This window comes from Crocuta crocuta, unplaced genomic scaffold (genome assembly GCF_008692635.1).
Source record: "Crocuta crocuta isolate KB4526 unplaced genomic scaffold, BGI_CrCroc_1.0 scaffold108, whole genome shotgun sequence".
Taxonomy (NCBI): Eukaryota; Metazoa; Chordata; class Mammalia; order Carnivora; family Hyaenidae; genus Crocuta; species Crocuta crocuta.
In genome coordinates, this window is record NW_027532825.1 from 5,548,792 (window position 1) to 5,569,839 (window position 21,048).

Here is a 21,048-nt window from a genome sequence, read left to right on the forward strand (position 1 = left end):
AAATACGTAGGGCTGCTGTTGCTTCCTGCTGCCTTCCCAAGAAGTGCCAGGCTCCTTTTCAGGACTTACCTTGCGTTTTGCTACTCATTCTCCAGCCCCTCTTCCCTGCTTTGCGGGTTACCACATCCCACCCTCACAGACCCACCCCCCAGCTATGTCCTCTCTCCCTCTCTCTGGAGCTTCTTCCCGTCCCTTTCAACCTTTATGACTCAGTTAAGCAGTCGCCTAGTCAGGGATGCTCCCCTATGTTACATCTCCTGTGTTTTCAGAGAATTTTATTCCTTCCTGAGGTCGGGCCCTGTCTTGACTCATCCGGCTGGTCTTTGTACGTGTCTGTCGCTCCACAACATGGGGAGCTTGTGCGGTTCACGTGTCACTCTGTCTCTGTGACGCCAGCACCTAGATCTACATCTGTCTACAGAAAATGTTTGTCATCAAATGAAAGAATTAATGAATATAGTGATAGTATGTCATTGCTTTCCTGAAAATACAAAAAAAAAAAAAAAGAAACGAAAAAACTGCATATGTAAAACTCACATCAAATTTAACTTAAGCATAAGCATGATACTTGAACAACTAATTTTATCAAGAGGAAAACTAGATATTTATCTAAGGGAAATCTATTTCTAAATTTCTTTAATGAATGTGATTTTATACTATGATGCAGGCTGAAGGGAATCTGTCAACTTCAGAATCTTGTTCCTTTAAAATTTTAACAGTAAGAGAAACATGTACTTGCTTCCAAACCACTTTCACTGATATGAATACATTTGAGGCTAACAATATTGAAGAAGCAACAAGCATGGCCAAATCCAGCTTTTCTCCTTTTTTGGGAAACTAACAATAAAAATGGTGGATAGAGCTGTTTTGTTTTTGTTTTTTCAATCTTGTGGGGGTTAAATGCTACCTCTTTATCCTACCAAACAGCTCTGCAAAGGAATATTTGGGGTTTGATGATAGCCGGGTGGGCTCTCTCTGCGTTCTGGAGCACTCACATAATTGGCGTGTAGTACAGTGAAGAACTCAGGATTGGTGATGAACTTCACCGCTGGGGACTGCAGCAACAAGGTGATTTTTTGTGAATTCACGGGAGAAAGTGACCCTTCTCTTCTCAGATCTGGAAAAAAGTGAAGCAAAGCAAAGGATGCATCAGAAGAAAGTCATTTCAGATACAGTGCTTCTTTCTACACCAGCACGCAAGCTCCACCCAGGCAGCTGGGGCAGACTGTTGTTCTGAATGGTGATCTGATCAGGTGTCACAGTGATAGGCCCGGGTGTCGTATCACTTTGTGTGTGCCACGTAAGAGTCACTGCTTCCGAAGAAAGCTCCTGCATAACTTCAGTTAGGCTCAATGTCCTTGAACATCTTGTCCGTTTTACTACAATGGCTTTTCGTATTCTTCTCATTCTGAGTTGCTAACCATAGCTCGGTTGTTTGCAGGAAGGAGCACAGTTCTTGCCCTCCCTGCATCCACACCCACCTGCACAAGACCGCACCTTCTCCCGCTGGTGACCTGAGCTAGGCTTGTGCCTCTCCCCTGGGTGAACTGAGCTAACCTTGTACCTTGCTTTAAGAAACAGGATTTGGCAGTTCTGAGCCAGGGTTTCCAGAAGTCTGTGTGTCCCCACTCTCTCTGGGAACGCCGCACCTCTGTGAGGATAAGCTTGGTCTACTCCAGTGCGAATGAGAAACTTCGAGAGCACGCGGTGCGGTCAGCCCAGCTGAGGTCCCCTCAGGGCAACTAGCCAGGGGCGGATTCCATAGCTGACCAAGGACCCAAGCGCAAGCCCCGGCCCGCTCAGCGCCAATGGCTCACCTGGTGGGTAAATGTGGGGCTGGGGGATTAATTAAGTTACACCCTTGGGGATAGTTTGTTACACAGCAAATGCCAAGGGACCCGATACCAAACTCATAAAGAAATTTTCTGTTCACTGTTTTCCTCATGCTTTTGAACTACTCGACCACTTTACCACATCTCTCCCAGAGGTCAAAGAAATTAATAATAGAAAAACCTACGCCAGTCAGTTTAGCTGGCGTATCTGGTAAAATGAATAGAATGGACGCAATTACAATTGTTGGCGGGACTGCGTAGACGCACGGAAATCTCCAGTCTTCTGCATGGCTGTTAGGGTGCTGCGAGCTGGCAGAATGGGAGGCGCATGCCTGCTGTTCACGCTGTTCTCTGAGCTTCTGATGTGCCGTCATTTAACCCAATTTAAGAGAGAGTGGATTATTAGGATGTCACTGTGATAATCTTATGTCATTACAGGTACAAAAAGCTGAAGGCAGTCTCCTATGCCTTTCGAATGTTCTTGTCTGAGTTCCACTCAGGCAAATTCAGAGACGTGAAAAGCAGACCCCTGGCAGATGCCGGGCCTACATTATTAGGTAAATGGGCTCTGGGGCAGAGTGTGTCAGGTAAACTCTCCAGAAAACCTCTTTACTCCCAGGTTGCTCCCTCAGGGGGAATTGTATTTTATTCTAAAGGCAAACAAATAATTATTCCCAGTGTTGTCATGTGGCCTCTTTGAAGTAGACTGTGAATTTTCATTGCATGTTTTATTTATAAGTGGAAAATCTTTAGGACACCAACAGATAAATTTACTTAACAAGAAATGATTAGACCACTGAACAAATTGCCTTGATGCACAAGTATGAGTTCTCTTACTGTGAATTCACTTCTCCTTTATGTTCCTGGTGGGAAATTCCTGTCTGTTTCTCCCTGCTGGCACCAAGCCCCCTCCACCCTGACCTCCCCCATTCCATTCCCAGGGCCCAGTGAGAGGAACCATCCCACAAGGCAGAGTAGGGGCTCACACTCTCTGTCACACTGCCACTGAATGCCATCCCAGGAGTCTCGGTCTCCCACCTCCCATACCTAAGCTTGACTGAGAAGAGTCAGCCTCTGAGTCACTCCCACCGCCTCCGCTGCCTACTGCTGCGACCTGCTCACAACTTTGGCTTCCAGAATCTTCTTCCGGCCTCTCTGTTGCAATGGTGCGCTGAATATTTTGATACCTTTGCATTAGAAAATGGAGACAGGAATTAACTTTTGCTTATTGGCTTGCTGGGGGCTGATGTGCTGAATCAGATAGCTGGAGAAATCTGTTGAACTTCAGGGAAGAAATGCTTAAAATTCCCACAAGATACCAAAACAATTAGCAAGGCAAATATCTTCGGATGGTTGCACTTCTTTTTGTTTTGTAAACTGTGATGAGTTTCAAGTATGGTGACTTTTTACACATCAACACAAATAATAACTAGTCACAAAAAACAGCCTCTGCCCTGAATTAAACAAAACCCGGCCAGGTCTAAAATAACGGTCTGGGAAGTAATTTAAATGTTAATAACTAAGATATCACATTACTTCTACATTATTGTGACGAGTCTACAAACCAGAATAACAGTCCCGCTCACTTACTTTTATCCGACAGATAACTGATACCACGGGCAGGAACTGTGGAAACAGTGAACGCTAACCCATGGCTGCCTGCCAAATACATGTTTCTGCTGATTTGAAGGCTCATTTTATTTTTCTTCCCAAGTTGGGGATTCAGTCAGTCGGCAGTCGTCGGCCAGTCACCTTTCCAGGTATTTACTAAATATTTACTCACTCTTCCAGTATGCCCAGGCTGTGTCCTGGACTCTTAGATCAAAGTCACGATGAGAATAGGATATCGCCTTCCAAACATACACAGTCGAGACAGAACAAAGAGGGTGACAGCACGTAAGCCAAGGCTCTAGCAGCCTGACTTTACTGTCCTGATGTGTAAGACGCAGATGAGGAAACAGCTAGCTGTATATATATATTTAATGTTTATGAGAGAGAGATGCAGAGACAGAGAAAATCCCAAGCAGGCTCCGTGCTGACAGTGCAGAGCTTGATGTGGGACTCGATCCCAGAAAGCAGATCATGACCTGAGCCAAAATCAAGGTTTGGACACTTAACTGACAAAGCGACCCAGACACCCTGCCCAAGCTGTATATATTTTGAAGTCAGTGTGAGCCTGTTGGGAAGTTTGTAGGGAAAGAACATGGACGGCCACGCACAGAGGAGTTCACCCTGGGGGACTCTCCGATGCGTAGGGGTGGCATCAGGATGTGTGGTTCCTGGGCAGTACTAGGGCACCAGAGGGGGAATTGGGGAGCACTGACAGGGTGCCCGAGCCACAGTTTGAATGTGATTCTCTGGGCACAGAGTCGCCAAGTTGACCTGCATCCAAATCACCTGCAGCCTTGTTAAAGCACAGACTGCTGCCCCCTCCCCCCACTCCCAGAATTTCTCAGATTCAGAAGGTCTGGGGAGGGAGAAGGCAAGAGTTTACATTTCTAACTCATTCCAGGTGATGCTCGCCCAAGGACCAAGTTTGAGAAACACTGATGTAGGGGCTGGCTAGCTGCTGAAAAAGAGAGACAGGTTGAGCTATGCACTGAGGATGATGACCCCCTCTGGGTGGGGGCTGCATTGGAGGAGAGTGTGAATTGGAGAGAGCAGCTGGGAACCAGCCACAACAGCAGTCTGGGCTGGAGGTGCTAAAGGCTTGGACCCAGACAAGGATGGTGGGTTGTGGTGAGTCTGTAGGCATGCTGCTGGGTGGGAGGCACCCACACACTGCAGGGATACTAAGATCTCCTATCTCTGCCCCCAAAATCCTCAGGGAAATTTCCTAAACCTCCCTGCCCCTCGTAGCCTGCTCTGTGTAATTCACACCGTCTTTTACAGGCAGATGTCTAGTTGTGTTATTCCTCTGCTCTCCTTCCTCCATGCCAGCTAGCCCATCTCCTCCACCATATGACCTGTTTTGCCCAGTGTTTCAGCCTACTGAGGTACATGACCAGGATTCAGCTTCCCTTTTCCTCAAGGCACAGCCGCAATGGGAGAAAAAGGCAAATTCAAGAGAGATTTAGCCATAGAATTTGTGCGATTTTTACAAGTAGACTCAACAGGACTCAGGGCCTGCCTGGATGTGGAGGTTGAAGACAGAGGACACAGTTGTGAAGGCAGGTGGAGGAGCCAACACTAAAAAGGAGGAAAGACAGGTGGAGAGGGAAAATTTGGTGGGGATTTGGACATTTGACTTGGAGGTCGTGAAGATCATGCGAGTGACAACAGCCAAGGGAATGTTGGTTGCTATATGAGTCTTGTGCCCAGTGGGGGAGAAAGAGGCATGAAAAGGAGGAGAGTGAGAGTCCGGGGAACAGTGAAGAACCAGGTCACCAAATGCAGTCTGACATGGGGCGAGGGCGACGTACTGCTTATAGACAAGGTCTGCTGTGGCAGGGCCTCTGCAGACCAGTGACTTCTTTCCCTGACCTTCAAAAAGAATTTTTTTCCTCAAGTGTGATCACTAGACCACTTGGGAGAGAATCAGCCAAGTGACTGTTAGCATCACAGATATCGAAGCAAACTTGAAATCTGCATTTCTAAGAAGTTTTTCAGGTAGAATTACCTATATCTACATTTAAGAATCACTGGGTGCTTTCTTTACGTTGCTGTTTTATCTAGAGAGGCCCAGCCACTCACTCCTGATACCTGTCAGAGGACACCTTTGCCTGCAGCAGTTACTGTGAGGCATTCCTGAGAAGGCCTCTAATAAGAAAACATGGAAGAGTCAAGAACGAGCAAAGAATTATACAGAGAAATACCCACGTTTATTTAACACGTCAACCTGTCTGTGGTCGGGAGATTGTGGGGACGGTGGGATGGCTGTCTGAGGTGTTCTCCCTGTTGGAACTCAGGGAGTGCGCCATGGTGGGAGGGACAGAGTGGACCAGTGAGAAGCAAGTGTGCAACCTTGACCAGGGGAGGAATGGCACCCTCCAAAGACCAAGGGAGATGCTGTCGGAAGGGTCCCCTAAATGACTCCTAACAGGCTGCATTTTCCAAAAATCGTTCAATAATATTTTTAGTTCCACATGCTCTTCTAGAACCTAATTACTCATCTCTTAAGATGTCGAATAATGTCTCCTCCTCTTGAGCCTGGGAAAATCATGTGGCTACCTTAACCAACTGACAATAATATAAGGGACAGTTTGTGACGGAATGCTACAGCCATTCTGTGAGGAAACCCAGGCTACATGGGAAGTCCAAGTGTAGGTATTCTGGCTGACAGTCACAGCTGAGGTTCCAGCCAACAGTCAGCATCAACTTCCAGATATGTGGGTCACCAGACCCAGCCACCCTCTTACTGCAACCATGAGATACCCCGAGAGAGAATGGCTTCACTGAACCCAGTCAACCATGAGAACTATGACAAGTTAACAATGATGGTAATAATGATGGTGGTAATAAATCATCATTGCTTTACGCTACCAAGTTTGAGTGGGTTGTTACTCCGCAATTAGAACAGAGCTTAGACAAACATAAAGTTGAAGCCTCACATTTCCCTCCCAAAGAGCAGTGACCACAGAAGAGAATCTTAATGAATAATTACGATCTCATTTGATGATGAAAATGTCAGTAATTTCACAACGTGCCGTGTCCTCAGTTGAACCTTGGTTGTCTTGTGCCTTACCGAGTCAACAGCCTCAACTCCCTGGTACCACACCTCGTCCCTGATCTCTGATGAAGTGTAGGGACAGTTTTGGGGAAGCAGGTCACTCAGCAGTGCATGGAGGGATCACTCAGCAAGGGCAGGATGGCAGCCTTAGAGGCTTGCTCCGCTTAAAGATGAAAGGGGGAGTCAGAAAGCAGGTTCTCTTACATTTTTCATCAAGAATTGTCCTTCAGTGTCATCACTCAAATTTTTTTTTCCCAGCAAAAGGCCAAATTTTATATAAAGAGTTTAGGGAAATTTGTAAGAAAGACAGCTGGAAGATCTAATTTATAAATGAACAGCCTTCCCCTCACAGGTGCACACAACACCAAACAAGGAAAAAAACCTTCTGAAACCAAGCCAAAGCAAACAAGAACCAAATAAAGCCCAAAAACATACAACTCTCCTGGGAGGAGCTACACCTGGTCAAAGAAAAGCTTAAGGGAACAAAAGTTGACCCTCCTGGCAAGAAGTGAAATTTAAGAACCAAAATACCAGGAGTGCCTCTTAAGTCAACAAAAACACACGGAGGCAGAAGTAAAGCTATTGTTGCTGGCAGAGTGAACCCACAGAAACACTTTAGAAAACATTTAGGCACCAATATCAAATACCACAACCACAGTGACTCCCCTCAGCCTGTTCTTTTGGGACCAGAACCCCAAGGAAACACTCTACTATAAGACAATACTAATATTTAACAGGACTTTTAGCCTCATCCAAAATAGTGATAAAAAGCAGTGAGGAAAACATCCATATTAACTAGAGTACATCCATCCATTGGAATACTACACAACCATCTAAATGATATTCTTAAGACTAGGTAGCCATAGCATAACGCTTATAGTGTGGCAAGTGAAATGTGAATATAAAACTAACTACATTTTATCATCACAACTGTGCAAGGCCTATGCATGTACATGGAGATTAAAGACAGAGAAGATTTTTTTTCAAAGGTAAACCTTGGGGTAGAAGAGTTATTTATACATCACTTTTTTTCCTATTTAAAAATTCCATTTCTTGCTGAGGCATAGGAGCACATGTACCCCAATGTTCATAGCAGCACTCTCCTCAATAGCTAAAACATGGAAAGAGCNTAAAAATTCCATTTCTTAATAATAGAAAAACTTTATCCAAATAGCTAAAAAACCAAACTTAAGTTGATTATTTAAGATGAGAATACATATTTATATTTTCTGCTTGCTCAATAAGTATCTATGAAGGTAGATTTAATTAATTCAGGATATTCTGAAAGTGTAAGAATTAACTAGAGAAACTGTTTTCCACTGAGTCCTGTTAAACTCTAGCACCATCCTAGGTGTCGGCAGGGATAGACAGAAGAATGAGGTGGAAGGTAAGGATTGTGCTAGAGGCAGGCAGTCAGTCATAGGGTTGTAGGAGAGATGACCACTGGCTCTGTTTGGATGGTTCTGGGAAGATTTCTGGGACCACACGATGTTCTCATAGAGTTTTTACAGAATGGAGATGTATCCCAGGTAGAAGGGACATCTCTGCGGAAGGAGCACGTGGCAAAGCCATAGAGGCTGGGAAGGGTGTGCTGAGTTGGGGGAATGGCCAAGTTTGAATGTGGTCACCACAGGCTGCTTTGTGCATTCTGCATTTCTCAGTGTGTGTCTCCTTGCACAAACACACCTAACTTTCACAATCATGCTGTCAGGAGTCCAGGGAAACTCCTTTGATGGGGTCCAGGACAGGACACCTTAAAATATGCCATTGTGGCCTATTGATTATTTTGAATTAAAGTTACTTAAAAACCGGTCAGTGCAGAAGGACACTCTGACCCTCCTCTGTTCTCCTGAGCGCAGGACATGAATTCCCGTTGTGAAGGGCACCCTTCCTGTACCTGGAGGGTGGAAGTCATCCTTATCACCAGGGATAGGGAATCAGGGTGGAGGTGACTGTGTAAACAAACCTTGCTCCTCTTCGCTAATTTACTACCCCAACCTCAAACGTTTTTGTCTTAAACCCTCCAAAAATGTTTCTTTCTCTAGAAGATATAAAAGCTGCTTTGGTCATTTCTTTGGGTCTCATATTTCTAGGCGCTCCCATCCATAAGAAATTAAATTTGCTTTTCTCATGTTACTCTTACGTCAAGAACCTAAAAAGGAAGAAAGAAAGTCTTCCTCCCCGACACCTTCTCACAATACTGAGAATATTTCCATTTTGCTGTGAGACAGTGATGGCTGTAAATTCCTCCTGATAACCAACGGCAGGTTATCGAAAGCTGAGCCCCGTGAGTGATCACATCCGTGATGGGGCAAAGACTGGCATTATACTTCTGTGGCTGCTGCTATCATGCCAAATCACTGAAAACTGTACATGCTTGAAAGCAGTAGGTTAAGATAAATGTTGAAGAGCCTGAATCCTTATCTCAAGGTTATCTGACCTTTCCTTCCCTAAGTAGGTTTTTTCACAAGACGTAAGTGCTTTCTCAAACCGTTAAATTCCTTTTCTTTTTATCTGTCCAGATGGATGCGGCAAAACACAACATACTATTCCACAAAGTCTGGCTGCCTCTCCCAGTGCGTTCAGCTCCATGAATTTACACATTAAAGCCCTCAAAACTTCTCTAGAGGCCTTTTTCAGGATGGATTTGGACTAGTTTTTGTATTATACAGCCAGAACATGATGAACTTTCATGGATTTTTATGTCAGAGGTCAAGGTGCTTACTTCTGCTTTGATTTATTGTTTCCTTTTAGAGCTCAAACTGCACCGCTCATAGATATAGCCTGGTGACGCTCTCCCAATTTCAGCTTCTCTGTTCTGGCAAGACAGGTCTAGAAGCTATTTCTGCCTATGGAATCTCAACCTGGGCTTTACGTAAAATGAGCTTGCTGTGTCTTCTACATTTTTATTTATAGGAGTTTGGTTGCAATCATCATGAAAGGACTTTCCCTGGAGTTTTGGTGCATTCATATCTAATAAAACTGGATTATCACAGGTTCTTATAATGTGTTTTCTTTCTGTGGGAATGACTGTAAGGAAATGCACTACCAATGAAAATCCTTTCTGGTTCCCATTAATGACTAAACGCTCTGCTACTGATGGAGAAAAAGTGGAAAGTAAATGTCTTCCAAATGCTCAAGCAATTAAAGAATGGTGGTGATTTTTACTGAAGTATGCTGCTCTGTGGACAACAGTAACTAGAAGCTCAAATTTTTTGTCTCTGTATTTTTTCATAGGACTAAGTTGTCCACTTTATTTTTCTGGCTGATATAGTTAAATTTCCAAAGGAAATTTGCTATCAAGAGGTGTGTCCCCCAGGCCCACGGGGTTCCTTATTCTTTATAATTCCTCTCAACCATTCCTTTATTTCATGCTAATGATACAGCATGTGGAGACAGCTGAAGTTTGCATTTCTGGTTACTGAAACTATCCCAAAGCTGCAGTCTTTGGCCTTAAAGCAGCAAGAGGTCACATGATGCTCATGCTAGCTTACAGCATGAGAGAAATGCTATGTAGGGTCTCATTTACAGGTTAAAAACAAAATGACATCTTTACAAGTTGACAAGAAAGGGTCCAGCTTTTAGAAAACGTAATTCTCTAAAAGTGTTTTTAAAGATTTCTTTTTCTACGAATTTTTAGGAATTACTTTTTAGCTTTTTAGGAATTACTATTTTTGAATATATGGTAATTAGGGCATTAGGGTAAACATGAATACAGTGATTTATGATATAGTTGTTTGCTTTTGTTTTTTTTCTTCAGGTACTTTTTAGTATTCTATGGAACCATCCTTGACATGTTTTCAGCTGTTTGAGTTCTGGACCCTTTCAAGAGCCTCATATGGACCTGTCAGACAGAAAAATGTGCATCCATGCGTAGTTTTGCATACAATGTCTGCAGGGTTCATGGGACAGGGGCACCCTCAGTAAATATCAGGGTGGTTCTAGGGCCTTTGGTTAAGAACACCTATTTTCAAACTTGTGCCATCAAGATGTTCAGAGGATTGTCTGTGTTTAAATGACATTCAGACTTTAGCTTGGCTCCTGCCACCAAATTCTGAGTCTAGCTCTCCAAGTACCTACTGTAAATGGGTTTCTTAAGACACATAATGACTTCCCGGTCTCCTCATACAACTGAGCAGAAAAGTGTAAGAGGGGGTTTCTCTGGTTGCCATTTTCCTTTCCCAGTGGTTCACAGGGGCTCACTGCATGCGGATCACCAACCGCCTGTTGAGCTGCTCCATCTGCTGGATGGACCCTGATCTCCGCATCCCGTCAGGGGTGGCTGCTGCTGTCGGCCGCTGCCAGGTGGTCGTGCGGTTCACGTGGTCCACATAAAAGACCCGCCCATGACTGTCGATGCGAGCTTCCCAGTCTAGTGTGTAATAAAAAGGCAAAAAGAAAAATCAAAGACAAACTACTGATTCACATGAAACAGATACCACTTCTAGGTCTTCTGCGGGTAGAACTCCCTGTTGGTTACTTGCAGAAGGCCAGACACTGTCTGCAGCACCTGCCATGACTTCCGAGGTACGGGTACTGAACTGGCCTTCCAAAAGAGAGCCTCCTGGAGTCAGCCTCTCTGCTGGGTCATTTTAAACAGTAATTGTGTTTCCTCAAGTATGACCTGTGTTAAAAAGTCTAGTATTTCCTAAAGAGAAAGTCTGGGGTTTCCTTTATTTCTTCCTTTAACTATTTCCATCCCGTCAATCTTGTTGGCTACTTAACCTACAGCTGGAAGCCTGGAAGCATCCTGCACTGAGAGTGCACAGTCTGATGCTGGCGAACTTTTTTTGCTAAATCTGAGGGCCAGCAACTAGTGGGTGAGGGAATGATGGCCCTCACATTCAAACACCTTTAACTACTGTTCTAAGATACTGTACCTGAAAGTTCAGATGACCTCTATTCAATACTTAGCAACCTTGATTGATTGCCATTCCTCTTGAGAAGAAGAATGGGCGGATTTGATCCCTTCAAACCATCCTTTGGACAAGTTGTAGGTTCACAGTGTATATTCAACCCACCTGTGACTGCCAAATATCTCTTCACAAAACAAAACAAAACAAAACCAGTAACAACTATTAACACACATCAACCTCTTAAGTACTTCTTTGTTGATAAATAACCATTGCAAACAGCAGAGGGAGCCCAAGATAAAGATAAATTCCTTTACTTCTCAGATTTCAAAACCAATAGACTAAAATGTAGAAGCATGGATGATACACTACATAATACATTTGGGGGCGGGGTGGGTGGGTGGAAAAGTCCTCGAAACTGGGAGAGCTGGAAATGATACATACATATCTGCACTTCACACACAAGAGCGATGTCTGCTGTACAGCAATGGGCAAAAGCTTTTGGAGTCCACATGTGAAAACGTGGTGGAAATAACAGCTTCATGATAAAGTTATGCTGAAAAATGCATTTGATTAAAGAAGACAAAGCAAAAATGGCTGCAAATGGAGGAAAATTATTCAGCCTTTTATGTGAGAAAAGCCATAGCTTTTGGGAGTAGGTCAGATATTAACAATTCTATTAAAAAATGATCATTCAGGTAATGACATAGCAACTCTCAATTTTTTTAATGAAAAAAATCAATGTATTTAGTATAATTTTGGTTCTGTATGTGCATGGTACATCTGTTTGTGATGATTGTGGCTTATGTCTGACATTTACTTGAGGAATTGTCAAATAATGCCCAATGAAAGCCAAAATACCAGGAAACAGCAAATTTACCTTATCTAAGACAAACTGAAGGAAAGCGCAGTCAGATTGTAAAACTATATTCTAGGAGGTGTTGATTGAAATTGACTACCAGATAATCCAGCTCAACTGTTAGTTGTAAATGTTAATTAGCTCACTGATGAAATTGTGCATATATGAAACTACAAGGTGGTTAATGTTGGAATTTCAGTGATTCCCAAATTAGTAGCAATTGGACATTTTTTTTTTCTTGAATTCAACATGACCATCTTCCAACTAAGAATGAACATTAATCTTTGAAAAGTACTGTGGTATCTGGTTCAATTGAACACACTCTTCCCAACACTCCCTATGAGTGACACTATGTCAAGTTCCCTGGACACACTGCTGAGAAACTAATGCCTTCGCCCTCCAGGTTCCCATAGTAAAGGAAGGATTTCTTCAAAGACTGAATTTCTTCATAAATTCACTAAGGGAAAAACTAGAGAATGGTGCAGTGGTAATAACAACTTCGCTGCACAAGTTTCCATATTTCCAAATCTCTCATGGAAAAAGATGGCAAGCCAGGTGTGCTAATTACAAATGCATACTGCTAAGTTCTTACAAATATTCAGAAAGTAATAGCTAAGTGTACTTATAGATTATAAGTGTATTTTCTGGGTTGCTTTGTAAAGAATTTACTTTCACATATTGTGTAAAGAAAGACAGAACTTCAGGCCTCAGCATATGCTGATGGACTTGGGACTGCGTTGTGTAAATAGATTCCTGCCAGTGATTACGTTCATGATGGTGGGACAAGTTAGGGTTATTCATTTGTGACTTAAAGACCTATAAGATACAGATATATATATCTTCCATGAAGTCTAGGAACAGCCTAGAGCCCAATAATGTATTATCTTTAGTTATTATACCAATAAAAACCTGTGAAACTGTTCCTCCCCCTTTTTTCTTTTTACTTTAACAAATGCAATACCATGTTTGTAGCCTAGACCTTTCTCTTGAACTTTAGCCACACATCCCTTTGCCTTCCTGACATCACTAGCTGGATGACATCTCCAGTATAACTTGACCAAAACCACGCTTCAGATCTTTCCCACCCAAACTTGCTCTATCATCAGCCTTCCCTTCCCATGTTGGTTGAAGGCAATTCTATCCTTCTAGGTTAAAATTCTTGAGGTCATTCTTGATTCCTATCTTTGTCTCACACATCACATCTAATCTGTCAATGAATCTACCAACAAAATATACTGTCTAAAACTCGACCACTCCTCGCCACCTCCACTGCTCCCACCTTGGCCCAAGCCACCACTGCCTCTTACTGGGCCACGGTAATAACCTTATGTTGGATCTCATGCTTCTGTCCTCTCTCTCCAAATTTAATGCCAACAGAGCAATCACAGAAACCTAAGTCAGAGAATATCATTTCTCTGACCTACATCTACAATGTTCCCCCTTTATCCAGAGTAAGAGCCGAAGCTCTTACATGATCCAGGTCCTGATATCTCCCTGATCTTTTCATCCACTGCTTTCTTCCTTCCTAAATCTGCTCCAGACACACTGTATCCCTGCTGTTCCTCAAACCTACCAGGCAGGCTGTTCTCTTTTCTCAGAAGGCTCTTCCTCCCCAAGGATAACCTTCTTACCTCCTCTAAGCCTAGTTTCAAATGTTGCCTCTCAATGAAGCCTACCTGACCATCCTATTTAAAATGGTAAACCAGCCACCACCACATACTCCAAATCCCCCTATCCATGCTCTGTTCATGGTAATGCTCTTCCATAGCATTTCTTACCACCTAACATGTTATACTATTGCCTCATTCACTCTTCTTATTAGTCATAGGTCTCTGTCAGACTATAAGCTCTATGATGGCAGGGACCTTTGGTATGTTTTGTTTACCTAAAATAGTACTTCACACAGAGCAAGGATTTAATGAATATTTGGTGAATGAATATCAGTAATGAAGTTATCCATGTACTATATGAGACTATCTAAGAAAATTCTGTGGTAAGGCTTCACTACCAGCCTTTGTAGTATTTTTTCAGTGTTGCATGAACAGAGAACTGAAACCCATGAACTTGTTGTCATTATTGAAAGCAGCTTGTATAAATCAACTCTTTAAAATAGACTTAACGTTCAATTATTTACAAGGTTTGTATATAAAACTAGTTATTACTCTTGCATGGATTGGGAGTCAATTCATGCATACATGTATTGGTAGGTTATTTATTGTGTGGAAAGTGTTCCTTTACTGGAGAGAACATGGTATAGCTATTTTTACATAAGTGCTAAGTAGAAAGTATGGTGACACTTAAATTTTACTAGTCATTTGTGGACTATCCATAAATCAATGTACAAAGAAATCAGGTATCAAAAGTTAAAGAACACAATATTTGCCTTGAACTCTCCCAAATAAATATGGTGTTTTTAAAAAATGTTTACATATTCAAGGTATTTATTGCTTTGTCAGTGATAAATTACAACTGAATAGGACTAGACTGGTGTAAATGCAAAATATATCACATTATCAAGAATAAATCAATTAGGGAATAAGGGTTTTTTCTTACGAAAATTGTAACCTACTAATGTAAGCACAAAGAATGTAAAGAAACATAGATTCCTTGCATCCTGGAAAGATTCTGTAGTTGTAAAATCGATCAAATCTTAAAGGTTACATTTTTATGAAAAACAAGCTTAAACCAAAACAGAGATGTTCTAGAATTATTCATGAACACATATAATGCTAAGTGAATGCATAATGTATGGGGGATCAGTTCCTTCTTAGAAATGTATTATCATGTAGTATTATAAGGTTAAAGCTGGAATGATTATCTAGGGACTACCTAGTCCTGACCTAGCATTTAGCTAATGAGAAAATTAAGGCTATGCTTCACAAATAAGAAAACTGAGTCTCTGAGATATTAAATGAGTTCCCCAAGTTCAAATGATTAGTTAAATAATAATTAGTTTTGCAGTTACCAGGAGAAAATGATGTGGCATACCATCCCTAAAGATGAATATTTTTTTCTGGAAACCCCTAAGAACTACAGAAGAAGTTTGAGACTGTCACCTATTGATGAAAGTTAACAGTAAGGAAAACCCAAGTTCTTGCATCCTGCTGGGTTGAATATTTCATTATATGGAGGTGCCTGTGACATAACAGATCCAATGGAGAACAACAGAATTATTCTATCTTGATCTGTGAACTTTTAAATATAAAATAGTAAAATTTAGGACTTAAAGGTCAGGTACAGTTTGCAAGGACTAGCCAAGTCTTGTAAAGAAATACTCTCTGTTTTAGAAAGTGAGGGGGCACTGAAGGTCCTGGGTTATGTCTTCAAGACCACATACTGAAACCATTAGTCAGAAACACCCCATTTTTATAGTAGGTGCCATATTGATTTTTGATCACAGTGTGAGGTATGGAGTTGGGGAAGAGTTTGGATGTGTACATACAAGTTCATACTGACCTGTTTAGACTTGATAGGAAGAATTAAGACATAGATTTTAAAAACTAAAGCTTACTTGGTGGAAGAGGCTCATCGATTGTTGGGTAGTGATGATGTTCAGGCCTCAAGGAAGGAAGCTGGCTTACTGGCTGGGAATTATGGAGTATAGGACATTCACCTACGGACAAGATAGTCAAGACATTCAGATTCACTCATTGCTGTAGCAACACCATCAAAACAGCATGACTGTAAAACAAACTAGTATAAGAAAAAGCTTCCAGGATGGGCAATCTGTTTTTTACATCAGTTTGCTACATTCACAGTCATTCGTGAGAGAGGGAGTAGAGGGTGCTTTTTTGTTTCAAACCCCAAAGAAAATACATACTTCATGACTATGATCTGTACCACACAGACCAATATGTGGAATCAGTTTCTGATTCTGTAACCACCTGACTTTTCTTGATGGGAAGGTGACAGCAGACAGGGACACAAGAGAAAATGAGCAGAGCCTGACTTCAGCCCAGCTAAAGAAACAGGCCTGTTGGAGGGAGGTGTGGTACTTCTAAGGTCCCATAAAAGCTTGGGGAGCCCATGTAAACCCATAGGTCCTTATCTGGATAGGTTTCATCACAGGGCTGCTAAGTGGCTGTTCTTCAGGTTTTGATTTTGGAATGAGATTCTTAGATGATGACTTTCCAAGATGGGGCTGAGAAATTGGTGGGCCAAGAAGGCAAATTCCTGAAGTATGGGAGCTTAGTGGCTGGGGTGGGGAGCCAAGCAGCTATGGGATCTTGGGATTGTCCCAGATAGTCTTGAGGAAAAACCAGACAAGTCAGGGTGCTCTGGAAAGAGAAAAGGACAAAAGACGAAGGAAGTAGATAAGAGGCAGGAAGACTGAGACAGAAAAACTTGAAACACAGAAGTGGGATAGAAGGAAGAAAGAGCGACATGGAGAGATTTTGGAAATAGACATATCCACAGAACGCATGCCTCAATTATTATCGACGTAGCTAATATTATTGTCAGTCACACTTATGATGGACTGAACAATGTCCTAAAATGATGTTCCTATCTCAGGACGTCCTCAGGTCCTGGTAATACTGCCTGAGAGTGGCTATGTAGAAGGCAGGCCAAATCACCAGCTGTTTGGGGCACACCATCAGAGGCAATTGCTCTTGACCTTTAGAGAACTAGAAGGGCCGTAAGACCGAGACCATTCAGACTAGTATCCCTCCAGCTCACACACTCCTGGCTGTCTCAAAATAGCCCCTGTTAGCCAGAGGACAAAGGTCAGGCCTTCTCCTTCCTCTGCCCTCGATGGCTGATCCAAATACTAAGTGTTCCATTATCCCTTGGGTCAAAAAGGATAGAAACTGAAAAACGGTGTTAAGATCTTTATGGGATCTCAAATTTCAAATACTTCCTAGAGTGTCCATACATGGAAAGGATGGTAATTTCTTCTCATTCTGGATCCATAAAACTGATTAAAAAAATGAATTAGGAAGGGAGTTAGGCCGGTTTAATTTAGCAGTTTGATTCCTAGAGCTAACTGTAAAGCAGAAACGGATGTATTCAGGAACAAGGGGTCCTTCTAAATGTTAAGTATACAGTATGGTTTCTTGTGCAAACTGGTACGTGACTCGAATCCTGGGGTGGAGTCTCAGGGCACAGCTGCTGTGAACCAACTCCTGCGTCAGATAGGGGTTCTGCTCTTAGAGGATCTCACACTCATGTTTGTCTTTTATGTGTCTCGTGTCAGAAACGAAAAAGCAATGGCACAGTTGTTATGTCACCAGCTGCTGCATTTTCAATTTGGTTTCTTAAAAAGAACAACAAACTTACCTCTCGTAATTAATTCAACCAATCAGGTTAATTACTCCTCCAAGCTAGTGGGAACATAATATTGCCGCTCGCTGGGGTTAATGGAGCTGACCCCACCTGCTTGTGAACCCCAAGCAAATGCAATGATGTGACGGGCACAACTCAGCCTACTGAATGGATGGAGCGCACGAAGAAGCAAGCGATTCTGTTCTGCAGAGGCCACGGCTCCACACACTCACCCTTGCCTCAAACACAAAGCAAGTGCTCAGACCTGCTAGAATCCCTGAGAAGGAAGCATATTCCACTTTAGAATTAGCCTCACCACTTATCTGCCTGGGAGCACCCTCACTCGGTGAGAGCCAAGTGCTTCATATGTATCATCTCATCTAATCCTGCCCATAACCCTTTGAAATAGATTCTACCTCTGCACCCATTTCACACCAGGGCATAGAGCATTCAGGTAACTCGATTTGGGTATCACAGCCAGGAAGTAGTGGGGCTGAATTAAACACAGGAGGCCTGACTCCAGGGCCCAAGCTCAAATCGCAACTTTATATTGCTCTTTTCATTCGATCTGCGGACAGTTTTTTTAAAAAAAATATTTTATGTTGTGGTTAAAAAGGAGGTTTTTACAGAGGGGAAAAAAGCACAAAAACTACATACAGAACACATCTTCCGTAAATTGCTGCAGACACAGTTTTGAGGGCATGGGTATGGTAAGTGTACAGTGGCTAACTTACTGAAAGAATCTGCAATCTTTGAAGTCACAGTAAAGGGACACTAGCGATTCTTGTGGAAGAAGATCTTGTGCAAATATCATGGGGGTTGTGGTGAAGCCCTGCTTTCTTGGAGCATGTGCCAGTGAGGGACAGAGCCACATCACTGACACAGGTAGCTCAGGGGCTCACCGCTGACAGGGGAGAAGACGGGCTGCGAAGAAGACATGTGCTAACATATGCCCTGCCTTCGTGAGATTGGACGAATCTTCAGGTTGCCACTTGGAACCACCTAAGTGAAGCCTGTAGGTGCTTCTTAACCTCTTTTGAGTTTAAAGTCTGCAGAATTCAAGGGGCGCCTGGGTGGCTCAGTCGGTTAAACGGCCAACTTCAGCTCAGGTCATGATCTCATGGTTCGTGGGTTCAAGCCCCGTGTCAGGCTCTGTGCTGACTGCCAGCTCAGAGCCTGGAGCCTGTTTCAGAGTCTGTGTCTCCCTCTCTCTCTGACCCTCCCCTGCTCGTGCTGTCTCTCTCTCTCAGAAATAAATAAAACATTAAAAGAAAGATTTTTAAAGTCTGCAGAATTCAGAAATGCCTTTAGAAACTTCCCTGCAAAGACTTCCACTATGGCTTTGAAATGTTTTCCTGTCCTTTGTGTTAATGAGGTTTCCCCCATTGGGCTGTTAGTCCCTCAAAGGCATGGGCAGTATTTTGTTTTGTTTTGTTTTTGTAATGCCTTTATATAAAGGCAATTGTAGACTGAGCCAATTTTCAATTAACCACATGTGAGTTGTCTTCCAACATAGTGGTCAAAATATACACCATAGGCTGCAGCAGGTTGACAAACTACGAATCTGGCCTTGTTTTTATATGCCTCTGAGCTAATTACATTTTTAAATGTAAAACTGTTTTTTTAAAAAAAGGCAGCCTTTGGTGAGAAGAGTGGTTGCTTGATTTTACCTCTTGATCTACAAAGACTGAAATATTTACTATCTGGCCCTTTACAGAAAAAGTTTGCCGACCTCGGGACTAAATATCCCTGCCAGCTTCTAGTTGCACCCTTTATGTGTATATCCCCAAATCTCCTTATACTACAATTATTTTTAATTCTGTTAATAATTGCTGAGCGCCCTTCACAGTTTCTGACATTGATCCATCTCCCTGTGCTCAGCATATAGCATCTGGCCCAGAACAAAGGGACTCAAATCATCCTCATTAAAGACAGGAATGGTCCATCCCATTTTCAATTGTGCCTTTCCCTACTGTATGCCACTATGGTCTTCCTCTCTGTTTCTCTTTCTTTACCAGTCTCTTCGCACGTCTCCTTTTACCACGTACCACTTTCTGAAATGTAGAATTGGGCACTGCTGAATACTCAGGATGAATTTTTGTGCTCACTTTGGTTCCTGTAAAAATTCACAGATGCCAGGCATTTGTGTGGATGCTAGAATGAAACATAAAGAAAATACTGTTCTGGCCCTTGATGAGCTTACAATCTATAGACATCACCTTTGTTTGGAAGCAAATATAAGCAGTAGAACAGAAAAATAGCAGAATCTATAGTTTTCGCTCTTAAAACAACTGAATTATTTCATATTATTATGTGACCTTTGAATTATATCCCCCATGTCACTGTCACTTGACTGGAAGATGGTTCCCAATTCTGGATAAAGAAATGTGAGTTAATTTTATATATGATTCCACAGGTATGACTAAGAAGAAACATCTTTAGTTAAAATACAGACTACATTTTAAACCTGAAGGTAGAGGCTTTTAGGTTAGAATCCCACTTGAAACAAAGTGATTTACGAATTCCCGTTATTTTTCCTTCCATTAGCCAAAATAGCCAGAACAAAACAAAACAAAACAAACAAACAAAAAAACAACAAAAAACAAAACAATAATTAACTACTATAGCTTGGTAATGTAATTTGAAATCAGAGAGCCTGATGCCTTCAGCTCTGTTTTTCTTTCTCAAGATTGCTTTGGCTATTTGGGGTCTTTTATGGTTCCATATAAATTATAGAGTCGTCTGTTCTATTTTTGTGAAAAATGCCATTGGAATTTTGATAAAGATTGCATGGAATCTTGCAATCTTGCAATAATATTGCTTTGGGTAGTGTGGGCATTTTAACAATAGTGATTCTTCCAATCCCTCAGTATGGAATATCTTTCCATTTATTTGTGTCTTCTTCAATTTCTTTCATTAACGTCTTGTAGCTTTTCAAGAAAAAAGGGAACAGATTGATGGTTGCCAGAGGCAGGAGTGGGGATGAGAGAAATGAGTGGATGTTTTTGATTTTGGATTGAACAACAGTAAAACCAAACCAAACCAAACCAACAATAACGAGAACTGAGCAGACAGAAATCATAACAAATATATGTAAGCTATACATATCCGTGTGTACACAGGCTGAGTTAAATTCTAAAGCAGAGGTAAAATCAACGTTCTTTCAATTGATCTTAACATTTATGGCTAATCTTCAGGATGTTTTGGGAAGTTAGCAGATATTAACACATTATCCGCCGAGAGCTGAGGAGTATTTTCTGCTTCTGTCACGAGACCCTATCTTTGGTGCTCTGGTCACTGTCAAGCCTAGAAGGGTCACACGTACGCTGAGCAATTCTAACGGTTAGTTAAAACAGACGCACACGTACGAGTGCACACTCACGTGGGCGCTCTGGTCGTGACTCGGTGTGTGTGTGCCCTCCGCAGTCGCGGACACTTACAGACACGGAAACACACGCACACAGACGGGGACGGACAGGCGCACGCGGCCCAGCAACCCCCCCGGGGCCCGCTCCTCTCACGTGGTGTGGGGGCGGGCGGGGACCCCCGGCGGGCGCCGGGGCCACACCCCCA

At 42.5% G+C, this 21,048-nt stretch overlaps 1 protein-coding gene across 1 annotated transcript in view; it reads right to left on the reverse strand.

Annotated features, from left to right (window-relative positions):
* HECW1 (HECT, C2 and WW domain containing E3 ubiquitin protein ligase 1) overlaps positions 1-21,048 on the reverse strand; it is a 249,067-nt gene that overhangs the window by 87,862 nt on the left and 140,157 nt on the right. Inside the window, exons 9-12 of the mRNA XM_077781155.1 lie at positions 15,725-15,826; positions 10,723-10,873; positions 2,880-3,019; positions 996-1,117 (exon numbers count right to left, since the gene is read on the reverse strand). Coding sequence (XP_077637281.1) covers positions 996-1,117; positions 2,880-3,019; positions 10,723-10,873; positions 15,725-15,826 — 515 coding nt within the window. The remainder of the gene's footprint in view (positions 1-995; positions 1,118-2,879; positions 3,020-10,722; positions 10,874-15,724; positions 15,827-21,048) is intronic.